The sequence below is a fragment of the Pollicipes pollicipes genome, unplaced genomic scaffold (genome assembly GCF_011947565.3).
Source record: "Pollicipes pollicipes isolate AB1234 unplaced genomic scaffold, Ppol_2.1 Scaffold_3087;HRSCAF=3621_pilon_pilon_pilon, whole genome shotgun sequence".
In the NCBI taxonomy this organism is placed as follows: domain Eukaryota; kingdom Metazoa; phylum Arthropoda; class Thecostraca; order Pollicipedomorpha; family Pollicipedidae; genus Pollicipes; species Pollicipes pollicipes.
The window spans coordinates 17419239-17444977 of record NW_023596225.1 but is presented as its reverse complement, the minus strand read 5'-3'; the positions used below and the strand labels follow the sequence as shown (position 1 = coordinate 17444977).

General features: G+C 56.5%; 1 protein-coding gene across 1 annotated transcript; it reads right to left on the bottom strand.

Annotated features, from left to right (window-relative positions):
* Positions 1 to 1403: 1403 nt before the first annotated feature.
* Positions 1404 to 25314, bottom strand: mop (tyrosine-protein phosphatase non-receptor type protein myopic; the record flags this gene model as incomplete). The annotated part of the gene is made up of 28 exons (XM_037212633.1): positions 25049 to 25314; positions 22071 to 22204; positions 21502 to 21707; positions 21032 to 21209; positions 20053 to 20197; positions 19578 to 19690; positions 19050 to 19232; positions 18173 to 18298; positions 17628 to 17743; positions 16850 to 16952; positions 16186 to 16236; positions 15648 to 15782; positions 15134 to 15424; positions 14517 to 14666; positions 12485 to 12697; positions 11892 to 12113; positions 11662 to 11723; positions 10623 to 10959; positions 9990 to 10145; positions 9078 to 9434; positions 8651 to 8743; positions 7741 to 7863; positions 4187 to 4291; positions 3489 to 3770; positions 2680 to 2898; positions 2071 to 2329; positions 1668 to 1841; positions 1404 to 1420 (listed from the first exon to the last, which is right to left on the bottom strand). Coding segments are annotated over exons 2-28 (4503 nt in total), but the record flags the coding sequence as incomplete, so codon positions are not given.
* Between the last annotated feature and the right edge of the window lie 425 nt (positions 25315 to 25739).

Genomic DNA, 25739 nt, shown 5'->3' with positions numbered 1-25739 from the left:
TGATGATATGCTCCACAGGCATGTTCTCCGTGCAACATGTGCCATAGTGTTAGGTGTTGCTTGATTTACGCATTGTTTTCTTCCGCATGAAATAACAAATCGGATTTAGCAGAGTACTGATGACAGCTATTCATCCAGTGTTCACATTTGCTTTCTTGATGTTTTGACACCATCATTGGGAATTCTGGTCCTATCATTCAACATAGTTCACATTCCGAGCTGACAGCAATGATCTATATTTGTTGATCCTCCGTATCATGCAGGAATTTTTAAGTTACCTTTCTCATGCAAATTAAACTGACAAGCAACCGACATCCTAACTGGAGGAACGTCTGCAAAAACAATCCTGGGGCCAACGCCCCGGGTCGCCGGGCACGCCGCCCAATAACGCCCAGGGATCCTGAGCCGGACTGCCCTCGGACCTGAGTGGCGAACGGCATGATGGCGACGCTACCCGATGGCGCGCTAAATGCCTCCATTGTTTAAATATCTAGTGGTTTATGTTTGTCCTCGTGACGCCTGTTACGTTAAATGGTCGAATTGTGTCCCGGCTGTGTCCGTGTCCGCAATTATGCACGGAGCGCATCTCTTTCTTGGCACGGCAAATACCATAGCGTGCACAAATATATGTATTTCGTAATAGCGTACAATTTCTAAGGACAATTACCAGGCAAGATACATGCTCTACAAAGCCTCGTTGGAATTTTAGCGGCGTCGCGCCTCGAGGCAGGCGTTCGGCGCGGTGCCGTCGTCACCCGACACGGCCGCCCGCGGTCCAGAGCACATGGCACAACTGCAGCAGGCCGGCGCCGCGCGTCGCGGCAGCCCGCGCGCCGACCGGGCCTCGCCAGCGCCGGCCCGCGCCGAACCGAGCGCCTCCGCCGGAGGCGTCAGAGCGCCCCGGTCCCGGCGACCGGCCGGGCACCGTGCGCGGACGAGGCGAGTGCTGAGACAGTGAGAGGGTCGGGCGGCTGCCATCCACGCGCAGAGATCGGGCGGGCCGCCCGCCGCCCGGCAGCGCGCCGCCCGCCACCGTGTGGTCTTGCCTAAAACATGGGCGGAGTCGGCCGGGCCGCCGCCTCGCCACGCTCTCCCGGCACGTCACGCGGCGTAACAAACGCCAATTCCAGTGTCCGTCGGCCGTGCGCGCCTGGCCGTCGCTACTTCTTCATGGACCAGAGCGGGTCGAGCTGGCTCAGCGGGTCATTATCCGGAGCCGCGGTGACGGCGGCGGCAGGAGGCGGCGCGGCGGCCGGCTCCGGGCGCAGGTCCAGCTCGAACGTGGCCGGGTCCAGGCAGGCGAGGGCGCCGCCCAACGTGGGGGCCGAGCTGGGCCGGGACGCCTCGCGCGGCGCGGCGGCGGCGGCGGCCGGGGCCGGCGGCGGCGCACCGGCCGGCAGCGACGCAGTGGAGCCGGCGCCTGCGCGCGGGCACGGCGTCAGAGTCACGCACATCGGGTGGCGCGTGTCGGACATCACATCCACAAGTGGCAAACCTCTCACAGGAGCGAGCACACGGCCGCTGGAACAATGGAGACCGACCCACCTACCGACGACCTTACGGCCACCTGCTCACAGACTGAACGGTGCGCAAGGAGGCACAACACCACGAAACAACGACAAGCGACGACGCTCGACCGCGCCCGGCGCGACGCCCACGCTACGTACCATGCACGGGCGAGGCGGGCGAGGCGGCGGCCGTCAGCGCGCCCAGCCGCGCCTGCAGCTCGCACACGGTCTTGTTGGTGGCCAGGAAGTCCTCGGACGGGTGCCGGCTGTGACCCGAGTGGTGGCTCTGGCCCGGCGGGTTGTCGAACGTGGCTCGGCTGGTCAGGATGCCGCCTGCGGACGGCCCGCCGACGGCGTCACGTCCGTCCCACTCGCCACGCTCGGTCGGAGCTCGCGCCGCGCAAGCTCATCAACCAGAACAAAGATCCCACGATCAGCGAGAGGAGACGCCTCCACGCTCGCTGTGCGAACACGGCATTAATCCGCAGTTAACGAACGCTCGCTCAGCGCCCTCAAAACGGGCAAAACGCGTCTGTGGTCCGCCAGCGGACGCCCCACTCACGCTTCATGAGGAAGTCCTGGGCGGCGTACAGCAGCGCCTGGTAGGCGAACAGCAGGTGCTGCTTGTCCTGCAGACAGTTGCGGCGGGCCGTGTTGAGCAGGCAGGCAATTGGCATGGGGTCGACCAGGCCCGAGCCGGCGTTGACCTCGGCCAGCGCGGCTGCCAGCAGGCAGAACACGCCCGAGCGGCCCACGCCACCCGAACAGTGCACCACCAGCGGACGGAGCAGCGAGCGCTGCTGCTGGTGGTAGTGCAGTACCTGCGGCCCAAGGGCGCCCGGGTCACGGTCCGGGGTCGGCAGGGACGGGCGTGCACACAGACAACCTTCATCATGACCAGTGAGAATTTGCGGGACAAGAACTAATATCGCCATGACTGATGCGTTATCGTAGCTGAGATGATGGAATGGAAGCGAATCTCATCAATAGCTTTCATAAATAAAACATGACCCAAACGAACTGTTTTAGTTTTCTTTTACCCATAAATAGGCTTCAGCATCGTCCTCACAGGCTGCTGGCTGTCATGGCAAGCGGCGCCAGCGGAGACCACCGTAACCAAACGCACAAAAAATGACTTTTAAGCCCCATCCCCACAAACTACCGGCCTCACCTCCGACACAAATTGGACAAGCGGGGCAGGGCTCGCGGGCAGCGCGGCGCGCGACCAGCCGGCGAACTGCAGGTGAATGACCACGCGCGACATCTTGGTCTCCTGGTGCAGCAGCGAGATGATGCGCTCCACGCGTCCGTTGGTGGGCGACTGGGACTGCAGGGTCAGCTGGAGCGGGCCGTGCTGTACGGGCGCGCCCCGCTCCGTCGGCCAGTACACCTGGTCACGCACACAGACAGATCGAGGTCAGCCGGCGGGCACGGTCACTGGCGACGCCTAATATCTGCAATTGGACGAACGGACCGCACATGGACGAACGGACTGCACACAGTTGGACGAACGGACCGCACATGGACGAACGGACCGCACACAGTTGGACAAACGGACCGCACATGGACGAATGGACCGCACACAGTTGGACGAACGGACCGCACATGGACGAACGGACCGCACACAGCTGGACGGACGGACCGCGCACGGGAAGACTACCGGCCGCACCGCGCACTAGGCTGGACCTCGCCGCCGTGTGGCGCGAAGAGCGGCGACGCCCTCAACTGGACCCCGGCCGCTCGTCCGACACAAGCAGCATTTACTTTGAATGTCCGGCCCCGACTCACGACCACCTATAACGCGACTGAGCGGCCGACCTGGATCGCCGTCCGGGGATCGGGACCACACTCCTCTCGCGTCCCTTCTCACACCGAGACCAACCGCGGCGGAATGGCACACGCACAGCCTCACGGTCTCCCCAGAGTCGCCTCCCTGCTACTCCACGAAGCACCACAACCCCCTGCCAGCGGCGCACACACCTGTCCCTCGAGCTCGGCGTCGGGCAGCAGGCAGACCACCAGCTCCACCTGGTGGTGCCACACCATGCACCAGAAGTCGGTCTGAGTGACGGCCAGCGGCGCCTGCGTCACCACCAGCGCCGGACTGCCGGCCGTCAGCTCCGGCAGCCGGCTGGCGTTGATGTAGTCGTCACGCACCAGCGGCACCGGCACCAGGCTGCTGTCGAACGGCAGCACGTCCTGGAAGCGATTCTTCATCGGGTAGCAGCGCGCCACAGAGATCTTCAGCCGCCGGCCGTCCACCTGGGGGCCGGGTCGGGGTCAGGCGCGTATCGAAGGGCCGAGGAGCGCGCTGGGTCGCGCACGGCGACCGCAGCGCCCGCTCAGCCGTGGTTTGCGTTAGACGTGGTGAAATCGTTACGGAACAGGGTTCTCTGACCGGCCGCTACTGTGACCAGCATGTCCTGTAGGTGGATACCACCAGTGGTTACCGCGCCATAAACAAGATCTAACCCGGTATGAATAATTTCAGAAGCCAGACCATTGACACCAGCACGAATAGCGCGGACCGTTTGACCATAGCCAAGACCTGCAGGCTCAAAAGCAGGCACAGCACAAACCAACGGCGTCAAAGGCAGGTACTCTGCCCAGTCCAGCACATATTCAGCATGCTAGGAGGAGACAGCTGCGGCAGAGCGCTAACACGTGAGTCGCCGTACCTCCTGCTGGTCCGTCAGTTCCTTCCACTTGCTGTCCAGCGGGGTGGGCCCGTTCAGCGACTTCTTAGTCAGACCGGCGACAAACTTGTCGAGTCGCTCCACCTCCTGTGGCCAGAAATGGAGGTCAGACCACCGCTCTGCAGCCTCGCACAGTGTTAGAGACATCGACACGCGGTGCCCGCGAGCACCAATATGCAGTGTTGGAAAAGTCAATGTTTCCTGGTATAGTGTAGATTTTGGGGTAGATTTTGGATTTGGGATTTTGGGTAGATCTCACCCCAGGAGATTTTGTACCCCAGGATTGTGACTGGGTAAAATTAAATATATTGGACTCCACCATGACGCAACAAAAACAGCTTTTTAAAAACCCATTTAACATCTCTGTTTCAGGACAAAATGAGACCAAAAGGCGCAATAGCTTGAGACTTGCTGCTTCCATCATGAGCCATGTATTGATATCTGCAAGAGCACAAATCTTGCACCCATCAAACTTAAATGCCCAATAGCAAGCAGCCTGTGTTGCCACCTAGGTATACGACAAATCATGTATGGAAATGTATGGAAACGTAATGAGAAAAATAAAAGTTTGTGAATGTTGAATGGAATCGCCTTTGAACAATGCCGGGAAATGGGGAATGAGTAACAGAATCGCACCGGTCTGTAAATTAGCAAGGCTCTCACCCCCTACGCCCTATGCAGACCAACTCAAACTGGAACATGACTTAGCCTTCCATTGACGACGGAGCGCATCAGTTGCCAAGGATGCAACGAACGGTGATAGAAAAACCGCACACCCAACCACCCAACACAGACGGCCGCCTACTCACGCGCCATCACTGTATCATGACAGTGCAAATAGGAGAATCACTCTGAATGAACTGTCCGGTGACAGCCATCTCACTCCGGAAAGAACACTAGGACACCAGACTAACATGAGTCCATAACTTTTGCCTGCCAAATTAAGGAAAAGGATTTATTCGGACAAAAACATCAACGAATTGAAACATAAAATATCGTATTTCGACATGATATCGGTTAAAGCGCACCAAAATCCATCAGGGGTCAATTTGGGGGGTCAATCTCACCTTCTCTCGGGTGGGGGTCAATTTCACCTCCTTAGATCTAGGAAACTAGGAACGCTGGACACCAAATTTGCAAGGTGTGTTGACCTGTACGTGAACTCACTCAGGTCAAAGTTTGACGTTCCTAAGATGACCTTCGGGTCAAATAAGGTCAAACAAGGTCAAATTGCAGGTTGACCTCCAAAGTGCCCTCCCGCACCTAGATAACTGTTTCTAAGCAAAAGGTTACGTGCTCATTTAAGGGCAGCGATCTTGATTGATCTCTTTAAGGCCATGGCTAACAAAATCATACAAGATTGCTCTGAATTACGTAAGTTGTTCAGTGCATTAGCGAGGAACGTTACCCACCTAGATAAAAAATTAATTCTTATAATACAAAAATAAAAAAGATAAGGATTAGTAACATTTCTCGGAAAAACCAGGACTATACCAGGACAGGCTTCTGCTTTTGTTTCGATAAAGGCATGTTGCCCAAAAAATCAATGTAACTATATCTTCATTCTCCTGGTTTTCCCCGAGGAATAAGGCTAATACTAGGACAGCACTAATCCAGGACAGACTTATGTTTTTGCTTCGATGAAGGCATGTTGCCGAAGTATTGACCAACTATATCTCCATTCTCCTGGTTTTTCCCAGGAATAAGGCTAATACTACCGTCTTATAAGACTGCTCTGAGTTTTGCATTTCAATAAGTAACGAAGATTTCGCTAGGCAGTATTTTTCTAAAAGTAAAATGTTGACTTGGATCATTGTAGGTCAATGACCTATTATGACCTCTAAGAAGCCCATGGAAGATATATAATGACGTTTTCTGCTATTAATAAATTCGACATGAGCACCAGTAACTATCACATACAACAAGCCCCATAGTAATAAAACAGGTTGGTTTTGACCTTGGCCTGACCTTCATACCTGACCTCAGGTCAACGCTATTTGCTCATTCAATACTTGTGTTGCCTAAGAAAGCACCTCAGAGATGTATGGCTTCGTCTAACGCTCCGTTGCTGCATCAGATTGAACGATTCTCTAGAAATTGCCTCCGCTGAAACCATGGCCTGGCATTGACCTGCCATAGGTCAGCGACCTTACATGGCACATATACATTTTTCACACCGAACGATCCGCTATCCAATTGTCTACAGCTAAGCAAAAATTGGCGCGGCTACGTCACGCCGTTCGGGACTCTTTCTGGAGAAACCTTGGGGGGGGGGAATTTAGCCCCCTTCAGCCGATCGCGTGTTAATACAATGTATCACCCGCCGGAGTCAACGGAATGACCGACTCCGATCCCTTTTGGCTGCCCTGGACGGGTCTGCCAGGCAATGTACTTGCGCTGGCTACGTAAATCGGTTGAGAGTGCTGCCTGTCCCTTTTATTCGGCTGGGACGTGCAGGGCCTCGTGTGCTGTCCGGGAGTTGGAAGATGGAGGGCATTAAGGTTCAGCCGTTTTTAAAACCAGCACCTGGTGGAGCGTGAGTAGCGTGACTGTCTGTGGCACATTCATTGGCATTCTTTTGTGTTCAATTTTTCCCTGGTCAGCTCCAAACTTATTTTGTGAAACTGCGCACGCTCGCTCAGCGACTTGTTGGTAGCTTTGGGAGAATCGCATAAGATGCTCACTGTTTACAGCAATACCTTGGGAGGAAAATACTTGCCTAGATCCTTGGTTTGGTAAGCATTCTCATAAACTGCAAACCCATATATATGCACGTGTTCTTCATATTAGTCTGAGACTGTGTTGTTTCAGTGTATCATCTTTAACACTGATGTTTTCTCTCATTCGAAGTGCTTGTACATGAATTGCTGTATATGAAAAGTGGCGCTTTTGTTGAGTATGACCCATTATACTGTTAGCTCTCAAAGATAAAACTACTCCTCGGCCCACTTCACCACAGCGTGATTTGTCTGGAGCGACAAGGCCGTAACGCAAGGACGCTATACGTGACAAATCGTCGCCGTACGTATTTTTGCTCCGCCCGCAGCGAAACCTAGACACTTTTACTTCCCCATCGAGTACAAAATCTGCACGAGAAATCCATCACGCCCCCCCCCCCCCCCCACCTCCCAATAAACACATAAAAATGCTGCGTCATTAACACTAAGGGCGCTGCAATGTCATGCCAAGCAGCTGCAAACCTATTCTGCGAAAGAACGCTGATCCCAAAGCCACGCCTGACGAGCGTTGTCAGACATAACAAATAACAGCAATTCTCTTGTCCTGAATAGGGTGGCCATTCAACCTGCACCTGGCTTCCACGAACACGTTGCTCTGCGCACCATTGTTCCCTCCCACTCCTTTCTTTGAGACGTGCCCGGAAGAACAGGCGGCCGCCTCCGCCCCAGCCGGGCGACCATTCAGCCTGCACCTGACTTCCGCGAACAGCTCTCTCTACGCACTGTTGTTTCCTCCCCGCCTCACAAACACGCCCGGCGAAACAGACCGCCGCCTGGGCCTCCGGCGACAAGCCGCACCTGCACGAACAGCTGCAGCTTGTCGGCGTCGCCGTACGGGTCGCCGCCGGCCGACAGCTTGCGCCGCTCGCGGTCGGCCAGCTGCCGGCGCTCGCGCTCGGCCTGCGAAGTGACGACGCGCGGCTGGAGCGCGGCGGCGCCGGGCTCGTCGGCCGCGCCGCCCGCCGATAGCAGGTCCGGCCCGGCGCCGGCTGAGCCCGGCCGTCGCTGCGGGCTGCCAGACGCCACCTGCCGACGCACGGGGAACGTTGACTTGTTTCGTCTTTTCTTTATGCATGCACAGCACTTACATTAAGTAAAACCTGACGGAAAAAGAACTTGACGACACAGAGCGGATAACAATGAAGACCAAAAGGCTGGCGCTTCGTATAACATAATTTCGCGGTTTGCAAAACAAAGGACTGACAAGCACGTCACAGATGTGTAGTTCCTGACTAAACATGATCTCCAAAAATCCAAGCGAAGTTGTCATTACACTTCAAGGAGCAGCTAACGTTATGACACGCACAGGCAGGCAGAGTCGCGACTGATGCAGCGCGGCTAGAAAGGGGTCCCTTGGAGGCACCGCGAGGGGGCTCCCTTGGAGGCAAAACGAGGGCTCTCTTGGAGGCACTGCGAGGACTCCCTGGGGGGGGGGGGGGGGCGGGGCAGCACAGCGAGGGCTTTCTCGGAGGCATCGCGGAGGGGCCATCCTTGGAGGCACCGCGGAGGGACCATCCCTGGAGGCACCGCGGAGGGGCCATCCTTGGAGGCACCGCGGAGGGGCCTCCCACGGAGGCACCGCGAGGACGGGGGCACCAGTGGGGAGCGTTACCTGCAGCACCGACGAAGGCGCGGAAGCCGGCTGGGCCACCGCCGCCGCCGGGGCCGGAGCCGGAGCCGGAGCCGGAGTCGGAGCCGGGGCCGGGGCCGGTGCCGGGGCCGGGGCCGGAGTGGGGACAGGCGCGGGGGCCGACAGGTCAAGCCCGGCCAGCAGCTCGGCGCTCCGCGACATCGGGTCACTCTGTCGAGGTCAGGTGAGCCGTGTCAGTGTCCGACCGGTTCGGACACAGACGGCCGACGGCACAGGTCTCCGCGCGATCGTCGCGATCGTAAGGATGGGTCACAGTCAGCGGAGTAAGGGTAAATATAGGGTGGCTTTGGTAGTGGGCAAATAGCGAAAACATGGCTTGCTACCAGCCAAAGCCAACATTAGCAATATTTCGAGCCTTGAGCCGCCCACCGCATCATTGACCAACGTCTTCTCATTCCGCTCCCAATGCGAAGTAACCTGAGCAGTTACTGTACGTCGGGTGTGCCAACAGCACAGACAGAATGCACAGTGGTTTACTCCTTACTTTGTTCGCGGCCACTGACTGCTGCGGCTGATTCTGCTGTTGGGCAGGCTGGACAGCGTAGGGCTGCTGTTGCTGTTGTGGCTGCTGCTGCTGGGCTGGCTGCACAGCGTGCGGCTGATGCGGCTGTTGCTGCGCGGGCCGGGCGGTGAGCGGCTGTAGCGGCGCCGACTGGCTGGCGTGGGGCGCCGCCGACGGCAGCACGTACTGGGCAGTGTTCAGCACTGGAGCAGACACCGCACTGTGCGCCGGAGAGCCGACCCCAGCATGCTGCTGTTGGCCGGGCACCTGTTGCTGCTGCTGCTGCTGCTGTCCCGGCGTTTGATACTGCTGCTGCTGCTGTCCCGGCGTCTGCTGCTGCCGCTGTCCCGGCGTTTGGTACTGCTGCTGCTGCTGTCCCGGCGTCTGATAACGCTGTTGCTGCTGTTGTCCCGGCGTCTGATACTGTTGCTGCTGCTGCTGCTGTCCGGGCGTCTGGTAATGCTGCTGTCCCGGCGTATGATAAAGCTGCTGTTGTGGCCCACCTTGTGCGACACTAGGCTGCTGCTGCTGCTGTTGCCCAGCGGCCTGGCCGATGACAGGATACTGTTGTCCGGTGGCTGAGTACTGCTGCTGTCCGGGGGGCCGGTACTGCTGCTGACCAGGCACAGCATACCCTTGCTGCAGCATAGGCTGGTTTTGCTGCTGTCCGGCACTGGGGTGCTGCTGTTGTCCGGCGCTGGGGTACTGCTGCTGTCCTGGGCCAGGGTACTGCTGCTGTCCGGCGCTGGGGTACTGCTGCTGTGGATGACCCGCAGCAGGATGCCGCCCGCTGCTGACATGCTGCTGCTGTCCTGAGGCATACGGCTGCTGCTGTTGTTGCCCGGGGGTGGGGTACTGTTGCTGTGCAGCAGCGGGATATTGCTGCTGGCCTACGCTGGGCCGCTGTTGTTGGCTGGCGGCCTGCTGCTGCTGTCCCCCGGCCGCGTACTGATAGCCATACCGGGCGTAGTACTGCGTCTGCGCGGCCGCCATCTGTCCGTTCTGCAACTTCTGGCCGTGCGGTGGCTGCATGGCGTGGCCGGCCGACTGCTGGCCGGCAGCGGAGGCGCCGGCCGCCTGCGACGCCGGTGGCGGGTACGGCCCGTACCCGGCCTGGCCGCCGCCGCCGTGAGCGGGCGAGTGCTGCGCGCTGGCCGGCTGACCGGCGCCGCCGCCCGCTGGTCGGCCGGAGCCCGGCGGGACGGCGCCGTACGCGCTCGGCGGCGCCTGAGACGTCCCATGCGCGCTTGACACCGGCTGCGCTCCTCCGTAGGGTCCCACCACGGGCTGGGGCGCCCCGAACACGCCCGCCATTGGCTGCGGGCCTCCGTGCGGATTCTGACCGGCTTGGCCCATCCCGTACGCGTTCTGCTGCGGCTGCGCGCTCCCGTACGAGTTCTGAGCGGACGCGGCCGGCCCGTGCGACCCCTGCGCCGGAGGCATGACCGCGTACGGGCCCGGCCCGGCCGGTGCTCCCGCGTACGCCGCCGCTGGCCGGCCCGGCCCCCCGGCGCCAGGCTGCTGTGCCGCCGAGGGGGACGGGTAGCCGGTGGCCAGGGCGTAGGGCGCGATGCCCGAGGAGTGGATGGCCGTCTGCGCGCCGGCCGAGCCGACCAGCCTGGGCGGCGTGTACAGCGGGCTGGGCGCCGCGCCGCTCGAGGCGCCCGACGTTCCCGGCGAGCTGTGCGAGTGGCTGGAGCCGGTCTGCGCCACGGACGCGATCGGCCGGCTGGAGAAGCACGCGGCTCCCTGCTGCAGCCGGCTGTCGCCCGGCGGACGAGAGAACGTCTGGTAAGGTGTCCACGAGGTGTAGCCACCGCCGCCGTAGAAGGCCAGGTACGGGTCGCTGGTGTAGCCGTACTGGCTGGCGGCGGGCGCCGAGGAGGCGGCAGCGACGGCGGCGCTGGACGGAGCCGAGTAGCCGGGCGGTGAGAACGGGCCGGCCGGCGCGCTGTAGCCTGCGCCGCCCGGGCCCTGCGCTGCGGGATAGTTGGTGCCGCTCTGACTCTGAGCTGGAGGGTAGTTGGTGCCGCTCTGGCTCTGAGCTGGAGGGTAGTTGGTGCCGCTCTGACTCTGAGCCGGGGAGAAACTGGTGCCGCTCTGATTCTGAGCTTCAGGGTAATTGCTGCCGGTCTGACTCTGAACTGGAGGATAGCTGGTGCCGCTCTGATTCTGAACTGCAGGGTAATTGGTGCCGCTCTGACTCTGAGCTGAAGGATAGCTGGCGCCGCTCTGACTCTGGGCTGGAGGATAACTGGCGCCGCTCTGGCTGTGAGTTGGAGGATAGCTGGTGCCGCTCTGACTCTGAGCTGCAGAGTAGTTAGCACTGCTCTGCGCTGACGGCGGGTAGATGACGCCCTGCACCGCGGAAGGATAGCTGGTGCTGCTCTGGCCCTGAGCTGGGGGGTAGCTACCGCCGTGCCGCGGGGACGGTGGATATCCCGCACCACCCTGTACCTGCTGCGGTGGGTAGCCGGCCACCTGACCCGGCGACGGGGCGTACCCCGCACCGCCGTGACCCCTGTCGGCCGCTCCTCCACCGGCCGGTCCAGTCTGGACGGCGTACCCTGCGCCGCCCTGCCCGGCCGCCGCCGCCGCCTTGTGGCCGGGGCTCATGTACTGCGCCATCTGCGCCGCGTAGCCGGTCGCGTCGGGCGCGGCCGGCTCGGCGGCGCGTGGTGCCGACGCCGCCGGGCCGCCGGCCATGTACTGCGCCATCTGGGCGGCGTAGCCGGCGCCCGGGGCGGAGGGGGCCGACGCGCCGCCGCCGCGGCACGCCGGGTCACTCTGCTCCGAGCCCAGCGGTGACGGCCGCACGCGCGGCGGCTGCTCGCCGGCCCTGTAGCCGGCTGCTAGGTAGTCGCGCAGACGCGGCCCGCCACCGCCGCTGCCGCCGACGCCACCGCCGCCGCCGCTGACGCCCACGCCGACGCCGGACGGCGTCAGGGTCGACACGCGCTCCTCGTCTTGCACTTTGCAGACGCCGCGGGCTCGCGTCAGTAGCTTGCTGACGCTCTCCTGGCGGCACGAAGACCGCGGTCTCAGTGGAGTGGTGCATGAGGTAGCATCGGGAAATACCACTTCCGTGGTCGTCTGCATCATGAGCGAATACAGCGTATCTTGAGAAAAAAAAACGAGTACAGCTTCGTCGCGCGAGCGGGGAGTTACTTTCAATTGCAAAATTGTAAACTGGAAGGTCGATGGGAATGGTTTTGTAGTGACAAATGAGACACGACCGTGGATTACACCATCTAGCAGGAATTTGTTACACTATCTAGCAGCAATGGTTCTAGAAGCAGCTTCATGACTGAAATTGCATACCAACTGATCACACCATTCACATCATGCCCATGTGGTACAGCTTCCAAATCTCCGTTTTCTTCGCTCACCTGCAGTTTGTGGTAGAACTGGACACCCTGTTTGCCCTTATCGAGCAGTTCGTCTAGGGCGCGGTACGAGGTGAGCAGGTCGCAGACCCGTGCCTGGTGCTGTCCCAGCACCTCGTTGACGAGCTGGCGCGTGGGCGCGTACGCCGCGTTTACCTCGGTCAGCGCGCGAAGGATGTTGTCCTGCGCCGTCAGGTTCTGCTCAATCACGGCCGCCTGTGGATAACCGGAGATACGGGTCACTGCGATGCGACACTGCATGTCGCATGATCACGGCTGCCTATGGATAACCGGAGATACGGGTCACTGAGATCCAACATTGCATGTCGCATGATCACGGCCGCCTGTGGATATCCGGAGACACGGGTCACTGAGATGCGACACTGCGTGTCGCTTGATCAAGGCTGCCTGTGGATAACCGGTGATACGGGTCACTGAGATGCGACACTGCATGTCGCTTGATCACGGCCGCCTGTGGATAACCGGAGATACGGGTCACTAAGATGCGACACTGCATGTCGCTTGATCAGGGCCGCCTGTGGATAACCGGAGATACGGGTCACTGCGATGCGACACTGCATGTCGCTTGATCAAGGCCGCCTGTGGATAACCGAAGATACGGGTCACTGAGATGCGACACTGCATGTCGCTTGATCAAGGCCGCCTGTGGATAACCGGAGATACGGGTCACTGAGATGCGACACTGCATGTCGCTTGATCAAGACCGCCTGTAGATAACCAGAGATGCGAGTCACTGAAATGCGAAACTGCATGTCGCTTAATCAAGGCCGCCTGTGGATAACCGGAGATACGGGTCACTGAGATGCGACACTGCATGTCGCTTAATCAAGGCCGCCTGTGGATAGCCGGAGATACGGGTCACTGCGATGCGACACCGCATGTCGCTTAATCAAGGCCGCCTGCCCGCTGTCGGGGACACGGATCACGGGACCACGGGAGGTCACCTGGACGACACTACTGCAAATGGCAGCACTGCAGACGGCAGCACCACAGATGGCAGCACGACTGACAGCGGCACTGTTCACGGCAGATGCAAAAGTCAAGTGATGGCCCCATAGGACACAGACACGAACAATGACTGGGAGAAAAAAAAAACATTACCGTCTCAAGTGGAGTGGTTTCATGAACCCACCTGAGCTTTGCTTCAACGCCACTTTGCCTCAACACTACAACACCCTTTCTTCCTTGATTAAATGGTTAAAACCATCCATCAAATAACAGTAAATGACACACATCACATGAACGAAGTGCACACATCATTCGTACTATTCCACTACATAGAAGCAGCGTAAGATATGGCCATAAACACCACCACTGAGTCAGTTTTTTCCATAACCTGTAAGGTCGACTAACGTTAAGAATCTTACACGTTTAACACACTGCACAACGTCAGTTATCTTAACAGAACTTGAGCACACATAAGTGGTGCACAGCAATATTGGTAGTCAATTCTTGTACCAAGCCGCTTGTGAAAACATGGCATGACACAGGACCGCAGGAGCTATTGTACAGTGCCCGTGCCGTGTCGTTCCGTGACATGTCGCCAGTGCATGGTCCATTTTGGCACAACCAAGAATGCGAGTCCCGTCAGCACTGGTCACCGCAAAATGCGTCACGTCGGGGATATGAGCTCGGTAATTGCGCGTGCTCAGTAATAACCACGGCTACACAGCAAACGCACTCGGGCAGAATAGAGAAGAAATCAAGCGCATCGCCGTTTAATTAATTGAGTGCATCAATTGGAAGCAGCACTAAATGGCTTATGGCGAAGCTGCCATGGCAACGTTGGTGACTGAGGCCATTTCCAATAAGGAGAATCACACAATTATATCACGCACAGCCAACAGGTGCGCATCGCAGAATAGCATAATTACGATCTCACGTCTAGCGTCACCTGTCTCGCTTCTTTGCACTGAAGTATGCGCCTGCCACGTGTTAACCCCCCAACCAACTTTCCTAGTCGAGCTGCCGTGTTCTCCCCACGCCAAGCGCCACTGACCGGCAGACCACGCACCTGTTTGCGGTGTTTGTCAAGCTCGCGCTCGATGAAGGCGTCGATGTCGTCGCCGGCGCGCGTCACCACCTTCTTGGTGATGTCGTCGCCATGCACAGCGTCGCGCAGGTGATTGCAGAGCATGGAGCGCTGTCCGCGCATCTGCTCCACCTGCTCGCGGGAGGGGAGGGGGTGGTCGGATGCAGCGCCCGACGCCGCTCTTTCCCAGTCGCCGGAGGGGTGCCACACGTCAACTGCGTGCACTTCGCACGATAAATCTATGCCTCATAAGTCAGGCACTCCAGGAACACTTTAAACCACTCGTGGGCTACCTTCCGGGCACCTTTTCGTTTCAGCGTGCGTCCGGTTTGTAAAGTTCGTAAGTTTGCGCTCGTAACATTGCAAGTTGGTAAGGTTCGCACCACACATCTTAACTAAATGTTCAGACAGTAGTTACGCAGTACCCCTTCCTAATATTAAGCAATCCCGACGTTAAATCCAACCATGCCTCATTTACACCGTAGAGTCAGAAGCCAGCACATCCTCAAAGAACCTTCACTGATCAGTCTTCAGTAAGATCTTGCCCGTGGTATATCACGCACTTTCTAACGCCACCCTTCCGGTCTGTCTCCACTCACCTTGTCGACTATCCTCTGGAGCTCGGCGATGGCGGCGGCCGATTCGGGTTCCTGCGCCACGGACGCCACAGACGGCACCTGCGACTGCAGCGCCTCCAGCGGCCCCGCCAGCAGATTGAGGTTGGGCAGGTGGGCCGAGATGGCGCGGTGAAGGGCCGAGTCTGACTCGGCCGCGTGCGCGTACGCCTCGCGGTATTTGGTAAACTCGCGGCGCAGCTCGGCTGTGATCATGGAGGGCGGCCGGCAGCCGCCCATCGCCGCCACGTGCTCTTTTTCCTTGCCGTCCTCCTCCTGCCGTGGCGGCAGGGCGTGTCAGAGGCGGCACACGGTCGGCGGCGCACGCCAGTACTCTTCACGACGAGAGCGAAATACTCAGTCACGTCTAGCATGCGATCGTTCGAGATTTGGGCGCGCAGTACCGCGCGCTGGCCTTCCATCTGGACCCGCCGCGCAGGATTTGCGCCAGCCACTGTTGGTCACGCGCAGCCACGTCCGGCCAGCCGGCAGCGCTCACCTTCAGCAGCGTCTCCAGCTCGTCCAGGTTGTCCTGCAGGTCGACGGCCATGCCGGAGAGGCGCGACATGACCTCCGACAGCTGCGCCACGGCGCCGGGCCGCGCGTGCAGCGAGGCCACGCAGTCCACCAGCTCCTGCCGGCGCCCAGCGGCGCGGTCAGGGCCGCAGAACCGCGGGCCAGGTCGGGTGGCATTGTCCGTTTCAGTAGATGGAAATGACAGCCATGGATGCTACATACTGACACAGTCGAGACGGGAGGCGGACATAAAGCAAACTGAGAAGCAAAGATATGGTCCCATCTTTCCAATTTCTTTTGATTGACGATTAATTATTTTTTTCACTGATGGTAATGAGGATGATGGTGAATACTTCGTATTTTCCGCTGGTTTTTGCGTGCCACATAAAACAAGTGTCGAGTAGTTACATCAATTCAAAGGGATTTTCTCTCTTACCTAAAACCGTGAGGATGAACGTCAATCCAAAACAGACATATCTTTTCCATTATTGAAGACAGCAAACCCCACCGCAGAAGCTTACCTGGGGCAGCTGGATGCTTGACGAACTCCCCGCCGTGAACGGCTTCACCAGCTGAAAGGCACAACCAACCTGTCAGGCACACGTGCTGAGAGAGGGCAACAGACGGCAAAGAGCAGCGATCCCCTCAGACGAAGGGGCGACGTTTAGGCCTTCGGACGACGGAAATCCACTCAGACAACTGAGATCCCCTCAGACAACAGGAGTACCTTCAGAGAGCAGGGCTTCGCTCCGACAGCGGGCTAACCGCAAAGAGAGGGGATCCTCTAAGAACTGGGATCCCCTTGGGGAGCCAGGATCCCCTCAGAGCGTGGGGATGCCCTCAAAGAACGGGGATCAGTCACGCTCTATCATGGCACGGCGAAGGTCAGAGCTCACAGCACCACACATGTTTCAGTAATACGTAATACACTTGACGGCAGAGCATTGTGACAGGTCATGTAGCCCGCAGTCGCACCAACACCTACGCGTTAAATCATTGCAGCCCCACTCTGTAAGGCATTGCCCCGGCCGTTACAGTATTAGCATGACTATCAATCGCACCAATCGCACTGAGGGAGGTCGATACGCAGACGCCACTGAGCGTGGACGCTGCCATCTCGTGGAGCCCCTGGTACCTTTCTCACCGGGGCGGTAGCTGGCGCTGCCGTGAGGCGGCCCGGCTCACCTCCAGCTGATGGAGCTGCAGCGAGGAGAGCATCACCAGCAGCTCCTGGTCCTTCTCCTCCACGTGGGTCATCAGTGACCGCAGCAGCTCGTCCTTCTTGGCGCTGGCGGCAGGACGGTGGCTGTCATTGCCTTACCGGAGACGTGCTGAGGTTGAACCGTGTAAAAAACATGGTAGCGGGTATTTGGATTGATGTATCCGCGAACTAGAACAACGTGACTTGAACGTTATATCACTGATCGTCAGTTCCAGCACGGCTAATGCGTGAGAAAAGCCTGCTCCTCCGGCACCTCCAGACCAGACCGATTCCTGCGTCTCGCCCCCTCACCCTTCCCCTCCGCCCCCCCCCCCCCCCCCATCTTCGTCGCAGAAGCAGGTCGAACAAATTCGATAGACGGGACCAAGTGGCTCTCAATTATTCGAGCGCCGAAAACAGCGTGTTGTTTCGGTCTGGCCATCCCGATACACCGATCAGTTGGCAGCTTGCCAGAAGTCGGCCCGGCGATGAGCAATAGTGCCGCAGAAGCACGTTGCACAACGAACCTTGCGTAACGAAACTCCTGCCTCCTGCATGGCAACAAGACCGGACTCGAAGGGACCGGTTGCGACTAAACGTGCATTACCGGGGCGGTGCGTTGAGGCGCAGGGAGCTCCTCTTGGCCTTAACCCTGAGTCCAAAGTTACCGGCGCAAAGCACTCGGACACGGCGCGTGCCGAGGCGGTGGCGGCAGCGGCGGCGCGTGCGGCCGCATGGTCACGCCGCCGACCGATTACCCACCTGTAGAGCGAGGCGTGCTCGTGCGCCTCCATCGGGATCAGCTTCTGGAAGATGTCCGGTCCCGACACGTCGCGATCCGTCAGGTCGAACGGGATGCCCTTCACTAGCGAGGCGCCCTGGCGAGCAGGGATAGACAGCGTGTCAGGTGGGACATCTCCGCCTAGCGAGGCGCAGCAACAGGGCACGCGGCGAGACGCCCGCCTTCGGGCAGGTCCCGGTGTGTTGTCGTCACAGGGGATTCCGAACGCTGCCGAAGCGCGTGGCTATCATGCGCTTACACCAGCGATCCCAACTACGCACATGATCACGGAACGTTGCCCTAACGCTAAACCTCCGAGTTGGCCATTTTGCAGGCAATTCTTTCTCCATGCCTTTGGTGTCAAAGGTTATGACACCTTAAAGACTTACAACAAATATTTTCACGTGAATCGTCGACACCGCTCAATAAAAATCGCGGAGGCAACATCAGGCCTTCCTCGGAAGCGTGTTGCGTGCTCCAGATAACACAAGACACGACCTTTCGCCTTCAAAGGCCAGCCACTTACCTTGATTTCGGGAAGTGACTCGATGGGCGGCACCTTCTCGTGGTAGATGAACTCGTTCTCCTTCTTGGCGTTGTTCAGTTTGCCGCCGACCACGTCCATGATGAATGTCAGGCACTCGGACACTTGCTGTCCGGACATTCGCAGCGTTAATACGGGCGAGCAGTCGATCGCCACAGCACCGCACGCCAACGTGGTAACAACGCGACCCCCGCATAGCACCGGGAAGCACTAACATGTATGCATGTATAGATGCGGGCAACACTCTGGATGTCGGGACGAAAAATAGCGCCCAATACCAGATGCGTAAAATCCACATAACGCCCATTACCGGATACGTGAAACCCAAATAACGCCCATTACCAGATGCGTGAAATCAAAATAACGCCCAATACCGGACACGTGAAATGCAAATAACGCCCATTACCACATACGTGAAATAAAAATTGCGGCCATTACCGCATACGTGAAATGCAAATAACGCCCATTATCAGATGCGTGAAATCAACATAACGCCTACTGCCAGATACACGGAAGCAAATCGGTCCGAGCAGGTGCAAGTATGATGCGTTTTCAATAACTCATTTCTTCCCTCATTGTTAAGATAGCTATTTGGCAAGAACTTTGAAACAAAGGCAGCCTTCTTTCAAAACCATGGCTGAGCTAAAACTTTCAGCAGCACTAAAACGACTCCGACACCGCCGACAGAGACACTCGCCCAGCCTCGCAGTGCGACCCTGCGCACCCCTCCCCGTCGACATCCCTGCGCCCACCTCCGCACCGTCCCCGGCCACACCCCACCGCTGCGGCATCGCCACCCCCGCCCCCTCCCCACCGCTGCGGCATCGCCACCCCCGCCCCCTCCCCGGGGGACGCCCACCTTGCCCTCGGCGCCGCTGACGCGCTTGGCCACGCCGGCCGCCTCCTGCAGCCGCTCCATGGCCGCCTGGTAGAACGTGATGCGCTCGCCCATACGCTGCTGCTCCTCCGACTGCATGCCGCGGTACAGCAGCGACACGGCGTCGTACAGCGGCGCCTTCAGCTCCACGTGCTCCACCCATTGCTGGCGGCGGCCGGGCGGGTGGCCGTGAGGGCGGCGGTGCCGGGTGGCGGCGGGCGAACCGAGGCCGGCCACACCGGCGCGGACACGCTAGTGATTGCATGCAGGCATGCAGGGGTTCGACCTAGGAGGATCACAGTCCTCTTCCACAGTCTCAGGACTTTTGTTCTCAACGCGCACTTCACGGACAGCCTTCACGGTCCAGATAACACTGCTCAAAACACCATCACAATATAAATGAGGCCTATTGCATCAAAACAGCGAACCCGCGGTTGAAAGAGCGGGTACTCAGCGACAGCTTTGGGCGCCTTCCGATCTGCGGCTACGTGGGAGCGGCCTCATGCCTACCTTCATTCTGCGGTCTCCAATGTTCTCCGAGAGGTACTCGCCGGTCTTGAGCGCGTTCTCCAGACATCGCCGGGCGGCCCGGTGGTAGTCGGCCACCTGGGCCGCCACTTTGGCTGGGAACACAGAATCACTCGTCACACAGTGACCGCCCACCGCGGAAGCGTGACTCCGACGTGGGTGGTCCCCTGACCTGGCCGCTCTGGCTACGTCAGTAACATTCGTCTGTCCGCCAGCTTTAGATACTGGGCCTACCGAGTAGAATACCACATCGTGGTGCGCGAAAAATTCAACTACTAAGTGGCATGCCTAGTTTGGATGAAGTACGCATTACACTCAGCACATTACAGTACACATTACATCTTCAGTACTACAGTACACAGTACACATTACATCTTCCAATTTGACATCCATTACAAATGCCAACGTAAATCAAAGCCTTAGAGCGCAGCGTCCCTTCGACGACTCAGCCGCTCACCAGTGATGATGCCCTTGCGGTTGTCGACCATGCTCTTCTCGAGGATGCACTCCTGCGCCTGGGCCAGCGCGATATCGATGTGGAACTGCATCATGCCGCGGTTCAGGTCGGAGCCGATCGGCTGGCTCAGCTTCTCCTGCACGTACTGCCCACACCAGGCGGACGCGTCAGGGACCGAGGTGGGCGACGACCACGGTGCCGGCCCACCCCACACATACTGCCCACACCAGGCGGACGCGTCAGGGACCGAGGTGGGCGACGACCACGGTGCCGGCCCACCCCACACATACTGCTCACACCAGCCGGACGCATCAGGGGCCGGCGCGTGCCGAGCTGGGCGGCGGCTACGGTCCCGGCTCACCCTACACGTACTGCCCACACCAGGCGGACGCGTCAAGGGCCGAGGTGGGCGGCGGCCACGGTACCGGCCCACCCCGCACGTACTGCCCACACCAGGCGGACGCGTCAAGGGCCGAGGTGGGCGGCGGCCACGGTACCGGCCCACCCCGCACGTACTGCCCACACCAGGCGGACGCGTCAAGGACCGAGGTGGGCGGCGGCCACAGTCCCGGCCCACCCCGCACGTACTGCCCACACCAGGCGGACGCGTCAGGAGCCGAGCTGGGTGGCGGCCACAGTCCCGGCCCACCCCGCACGTACTGCCCACACCAGGCGGACGCGTCAGGAGCCGAGCTGGGCGGCGGCCACGATCCCGCCCCACCAGAGGAGTTTCCAGATTCTGACCAGCACCGTTCTTGCGGCAGCGCACGTACAACAGAGTGTAAGCCCCATCGCAGGCCATAAAAATGTGAAACGCTTCTAAACATTCCGTCTTCCAGCATGCTTCCACTATGGCAGTCTGCATATCCCACACTTGCACATGCTCCCAAATGCTTCGGGGGCACCCACCTTCTCCATTTCCCGACGACCAAACCAGACCCTCCCCCCCCCCCCTCCCCCCGCACGTCGCGTGCCGCACCTGGAAGGCCCAAACAGCACACTGGAAGTGTGTGCAGCTCATCTTCATGCCGTCGGGCGTCTGCCGGGGGTCGGCGGCGCCCAGCGCCGTGTGCAGGGCGCCGATGTTGTACATGATGGCGGCCATCTCGTACGACGGGTCGTGTACCACCACCGTCGAGAGTGAGTACAGGTCCTGCCTGAGCACGGACGGCCAGCACCGGCACTGATAAGAACGGACGGCGAGTACAGGTGCTGGCAGAACAGTGCGAGAATGATCAACTTTGAGCATACAAAATTGATAGCATATGGACATTCAGGAATCATTCCGGAACTATCATCGCCACCTTAGAACAATACATGCCCAAGGCGTTTGTACCAATCAGACACCGGACAGGTTCGTCACAACCTTCATTTTGCGCTATGGCTGTGGCTAAACCTGCCAGCCGCAGCAGCACACAGTCGCCTCCTCGGGCAGAAGGGCACTCTCACCACTGGAACACGAGGTCCTCTATGTGCCGCTCTCCCAGCTCGGGGAAGCGGCAGGCGAGCGCCTGCAGCTGGCAGAAGTAGCGCTTGAGCGTGGCCAGGCCCTGCAGGTCGGGCGCCGGCCGCGTGGCCGTGGCCCGGAGCGTGTCCAGCTCGTACATCTCGGCCGCGAAGGCGTTCGGGTCGTCCCCGTACTGGGTCACAATGCACTGGCCAGAGAAACGCGCACATCAGAGGTGGAGATAGGACAGCTGGGATGTACTGGTGCTGCAGTGGGGTATCACTTGGCATTGTGTGATGAGCTTTGGCATACATATGGAATTGGTGCAGTCCTGAAGCCTGCTACTGAACCATATCAGTGATATCATACAGAATGAAGTCATATCAGACACATGCACAGCTCAATGTGTCTCAAATACCACAGGTAGCTTTGATGATACAACCTGGAACCTGGGAAGCAGGATCCATTTTAGGGATCCAGGTAGAAACGTTGCTGGTACCTCGAGATCCAGTCCGCGATGCCTCACAAAAATGTTATTACGTGACCATGTAAAACAGTGAACACCACTCACACGTTTGATGAAGCTGGAGAGGGAGGCCTGCTTATGAACCTGCTTCAGCTGGAAGCTGACCATAGGTAGGCGCGGCATCGCCTCCATCGTTGTTGATCTGACTGGTTCCGGGTTCAATTAAAACTGGTGCAAATCTGTGAAGTGAGGTGAGGGAGCATCTGAGCAACAAAATCAAACTATGTGTTGTATAGTATAACTCCATGTACAGAAAAGCTAGTGGAGAACTTCTTTCACCATGGTAGATTTTATACTCATGCAGTATGTTGCAGTGGAGATAGCATTGACAATGCTCAGGTGGGGTGGCGTCCATTTGCCCACCCCTCTGCTCACCCCCGACGGTCCTTCCTGGAACACCGAATTGCGTGGTGTAGCCACGTCAAACTTTGTGCAACTGCAGACAGATGGATCAATGATCTTCTGCCATTACAAAATTAGATGAACCTTGTAAGGCCACTGAGGTATGGCAGGTCAGTCAGGCCAAGACTGTGAGGACAGGCAATTCCTATGGAACCACTCAGCATGATGTGGTAACAGGATGTTGGATGACCCCATACATCTTTGAGATAGTTTCTTTAACAGCCAGACAAGTTAATTTGGATTACAACTACTTACATAAGCCTCAGTCAGGTATGAGTGTCAGACTCGCCTTCCATTATTCTTTATTCTTTCCAACCCATCTTGAATTTTTTGACTGCAGGGGCATCAGCCAACATATTATGTTGACTTCATTAAGGTCAAATGAGGTAGCTGCCAATACCTTCTGCTGGTTTAATAAGGTCCCTGACCTGAAATCAACACCAGTAATCTCTTGATCAGAGGAGGCATCTAGATAACAGATGGTTGCATGAGGCCTGAAGCCCTTTGGACTGATCCAAAGTTTGACCTCTATTGATGTAAATGTCATGACCTAGGAACCTCAAAATTGGACAAAACTGAGTTCAGATACAGGCCTACACACCCCATGAATTAGTTTTTTTGAGCTTTCTTAACTTTTCAGATTTTAGAAGGGTTAAATTGACCCATTCCTATCAGCCTGTAATGTTCAAACAGCCAACAGCAAGTTAGCCAAAGTTCTTTGTGTAACATTAAATTAACAGTGAACAACACTCATTTGGTATGTGTGTGGGTTATCTGCCTATCATTGCAGGAAAACTAAAAAACACATCTGAGCTGCTGGCTACCATGTACACAGAGATGGAAACAGTGTTGTGTGTGTGTGTGTGATTGGGGCTTTACAACGCCCTCAACTGCCGAGGCTATATGGCGTCACCCGCCTTTCACCGCAGGGAATGAAACCCCCTACCTCTGGTTTCCCGGACAGACAGTGGTTAACGCAGTGAGACAGTGTTGAAAGACCTTCAAAGGTATTCCCAGAATTAAAAACAATGCTAATACATGCTTACTATTCTTTTATTGTTGATGATGATGATGTATGATATATATATATATATATATATATATATATATATATATATATATATTGATGTTTATGTATATATGTATATGTTTATGTATTGTATCTTTTATTGTATTGATCTTTTATATTAAATTGGTGTTATCTTTTCACTTTTTATTTAATCATTTTGTGATTATGTAGGTTATATATTGCTATTATGTGAAATTTTGCATTCACTGTTGATGCAGTAAAAGAAAGAGGATCTGAGAGTTATTGGCAACTATACAAATAGATCTTGACAGACTGGCCATGCCCATACCATCATCAGTTAAAAGATGACCAGACAACTTTGAAAGATCATTTCAAATGTGGCTATACATCTTTAAATGTGGCTATACTCTTTCGAAGATGACCAGACATTTTATAGAGTTTACTTAAAATATATTTAAATGTTTGAAAATGCTAACAAACTGTATGTTTGTACTGTGACAGTCATAGAGAGTGAGCAACCAGCTGTAACAGCACCTCACTTACATTGTTATGGTGATGACAAAGTTAAAGAGAGGTCTGTGTATAGCCCAGGTTCCCCTAAAAGCTCTTTACAGGCAGACGCAGCACCCACTTCAGCATCACTTACTCTGGTCTGTGTAGATAAAGCACAGCTACACTCTATTAGTATTTGGTATGGTCTGTAGATTCTGGTATGGTTTTAAATATTAATTTCTTCTTATGTGAGCTTGTGATACTGAAACTGGTTGCCTACAACTGGTACAATGCAGATGCTGGTGAATGGTACTAGTATCAATACACCATACTGGTATTTGGCAGTCTGTTGGAGAAACCTTGATATAGTTCCACACATTAGCTTTCTTGAAATGAGAGCTTGTGTCACTGATGGTGGAAACATGGTTTAACATTTTAAATTTGGAGAATTCAAAATGTTGGTGGTTACAATTCATGCCATGCTAGGCCATCACAATCTAATTGTCCTGTACCATGTGTTGCGCTGTCCAAGTTTTTTAAAGTGAATGTGACACACATTGTTACACTTCTTTTATGGAGCAACAGAAGCTGCAATGGTGAAATTAGAGCTCAGTGGTTATGGTGCAATCAGGATTTGAACCTTAGCACTTCCCTAGTATGAGCCTAACATATCAGCCACTTTATCATGATGCACCCATATGCAAATGTTGTCAGTTTATTATAAGAAGTAGTCAAAGTATAATCCTTCCTAACAAATAAAGCATGCAAAATAGCAGCCCATGTGTGGTCACCCTCCCCATCCCAGTCAAGAACATAGGTAGGAAGAGTAAATAAATATAAATTATTCAAGTAGAAACCATTCACTTTTAAGGCTTTGAAAGCAGATGAGTTCCAGGCCTGGTATTCTGTTGAAAGCTGATGCAGCTAGTAATAAGACATTATTTACAAAAATCATACTAATGGCATTGGAAGCCTTACAATCAAGTGACCTCTATTTGGAGAGTACTGGTGCATCTCCCCAGAAATACTGAGGATACCACAGCTATAAACATTCTGGTGGCTGTGAGAACATAATGGCTTTCATAAAACACATGCTTACCACAGATCCACAAAACCTTGAAGCCTTAGCTTGCGCAGTGCCGGTTCAGATGCTCACACAAACTGCGTGATTCGAAAGATCTGGGTCTGGGTCATTCCGGCATCCCCTTGCCTCCTAATCTTGTTGCCACGCTCCTGACCTTGCGCCCCGAAGCGCATGCGTCAAGAGTTTTATGCCAACTCGATCACAGATTTCCAAGCGACCATGCCGTACACTTCCCTTAACCCCAAACTGAATGTACTGACTCCCAACCTCTTACGCGCGAATTTGGGACAGGGCGGACAATGACCTTGGACCTCGGGCAATCGGAAAGGTTCGTCGCCAAGGTTGGTAATGAGCGTACCTTTAAGCATACAACTCTGACGTCATCAGCGAAAATATGGATTATCCGTCTCACTTTGAGAGCTTCCGCCTACAACTTGTTTGCAGTCTTACTGAGAGTCCAACGAGCATTTGTTATCGAAGCCATTAAAACGCCTCTCCCCTCCTTGCATAATGTGATACATGAGACATTTTCTTAAAAACTAATGATCTTAAGGGGCATTTTATGCTTACACTTGGACCTCGGACGTGCGCGCATCGAAAGGTGTGTAAGGGTACAAAAAGGTGTGCTTTCAAAGGAACTACATATAAGCTCTGCTGTGACATAAAAACAAAATTGACTCGAATAGTCAGGAGCAAGGGAGGTTCT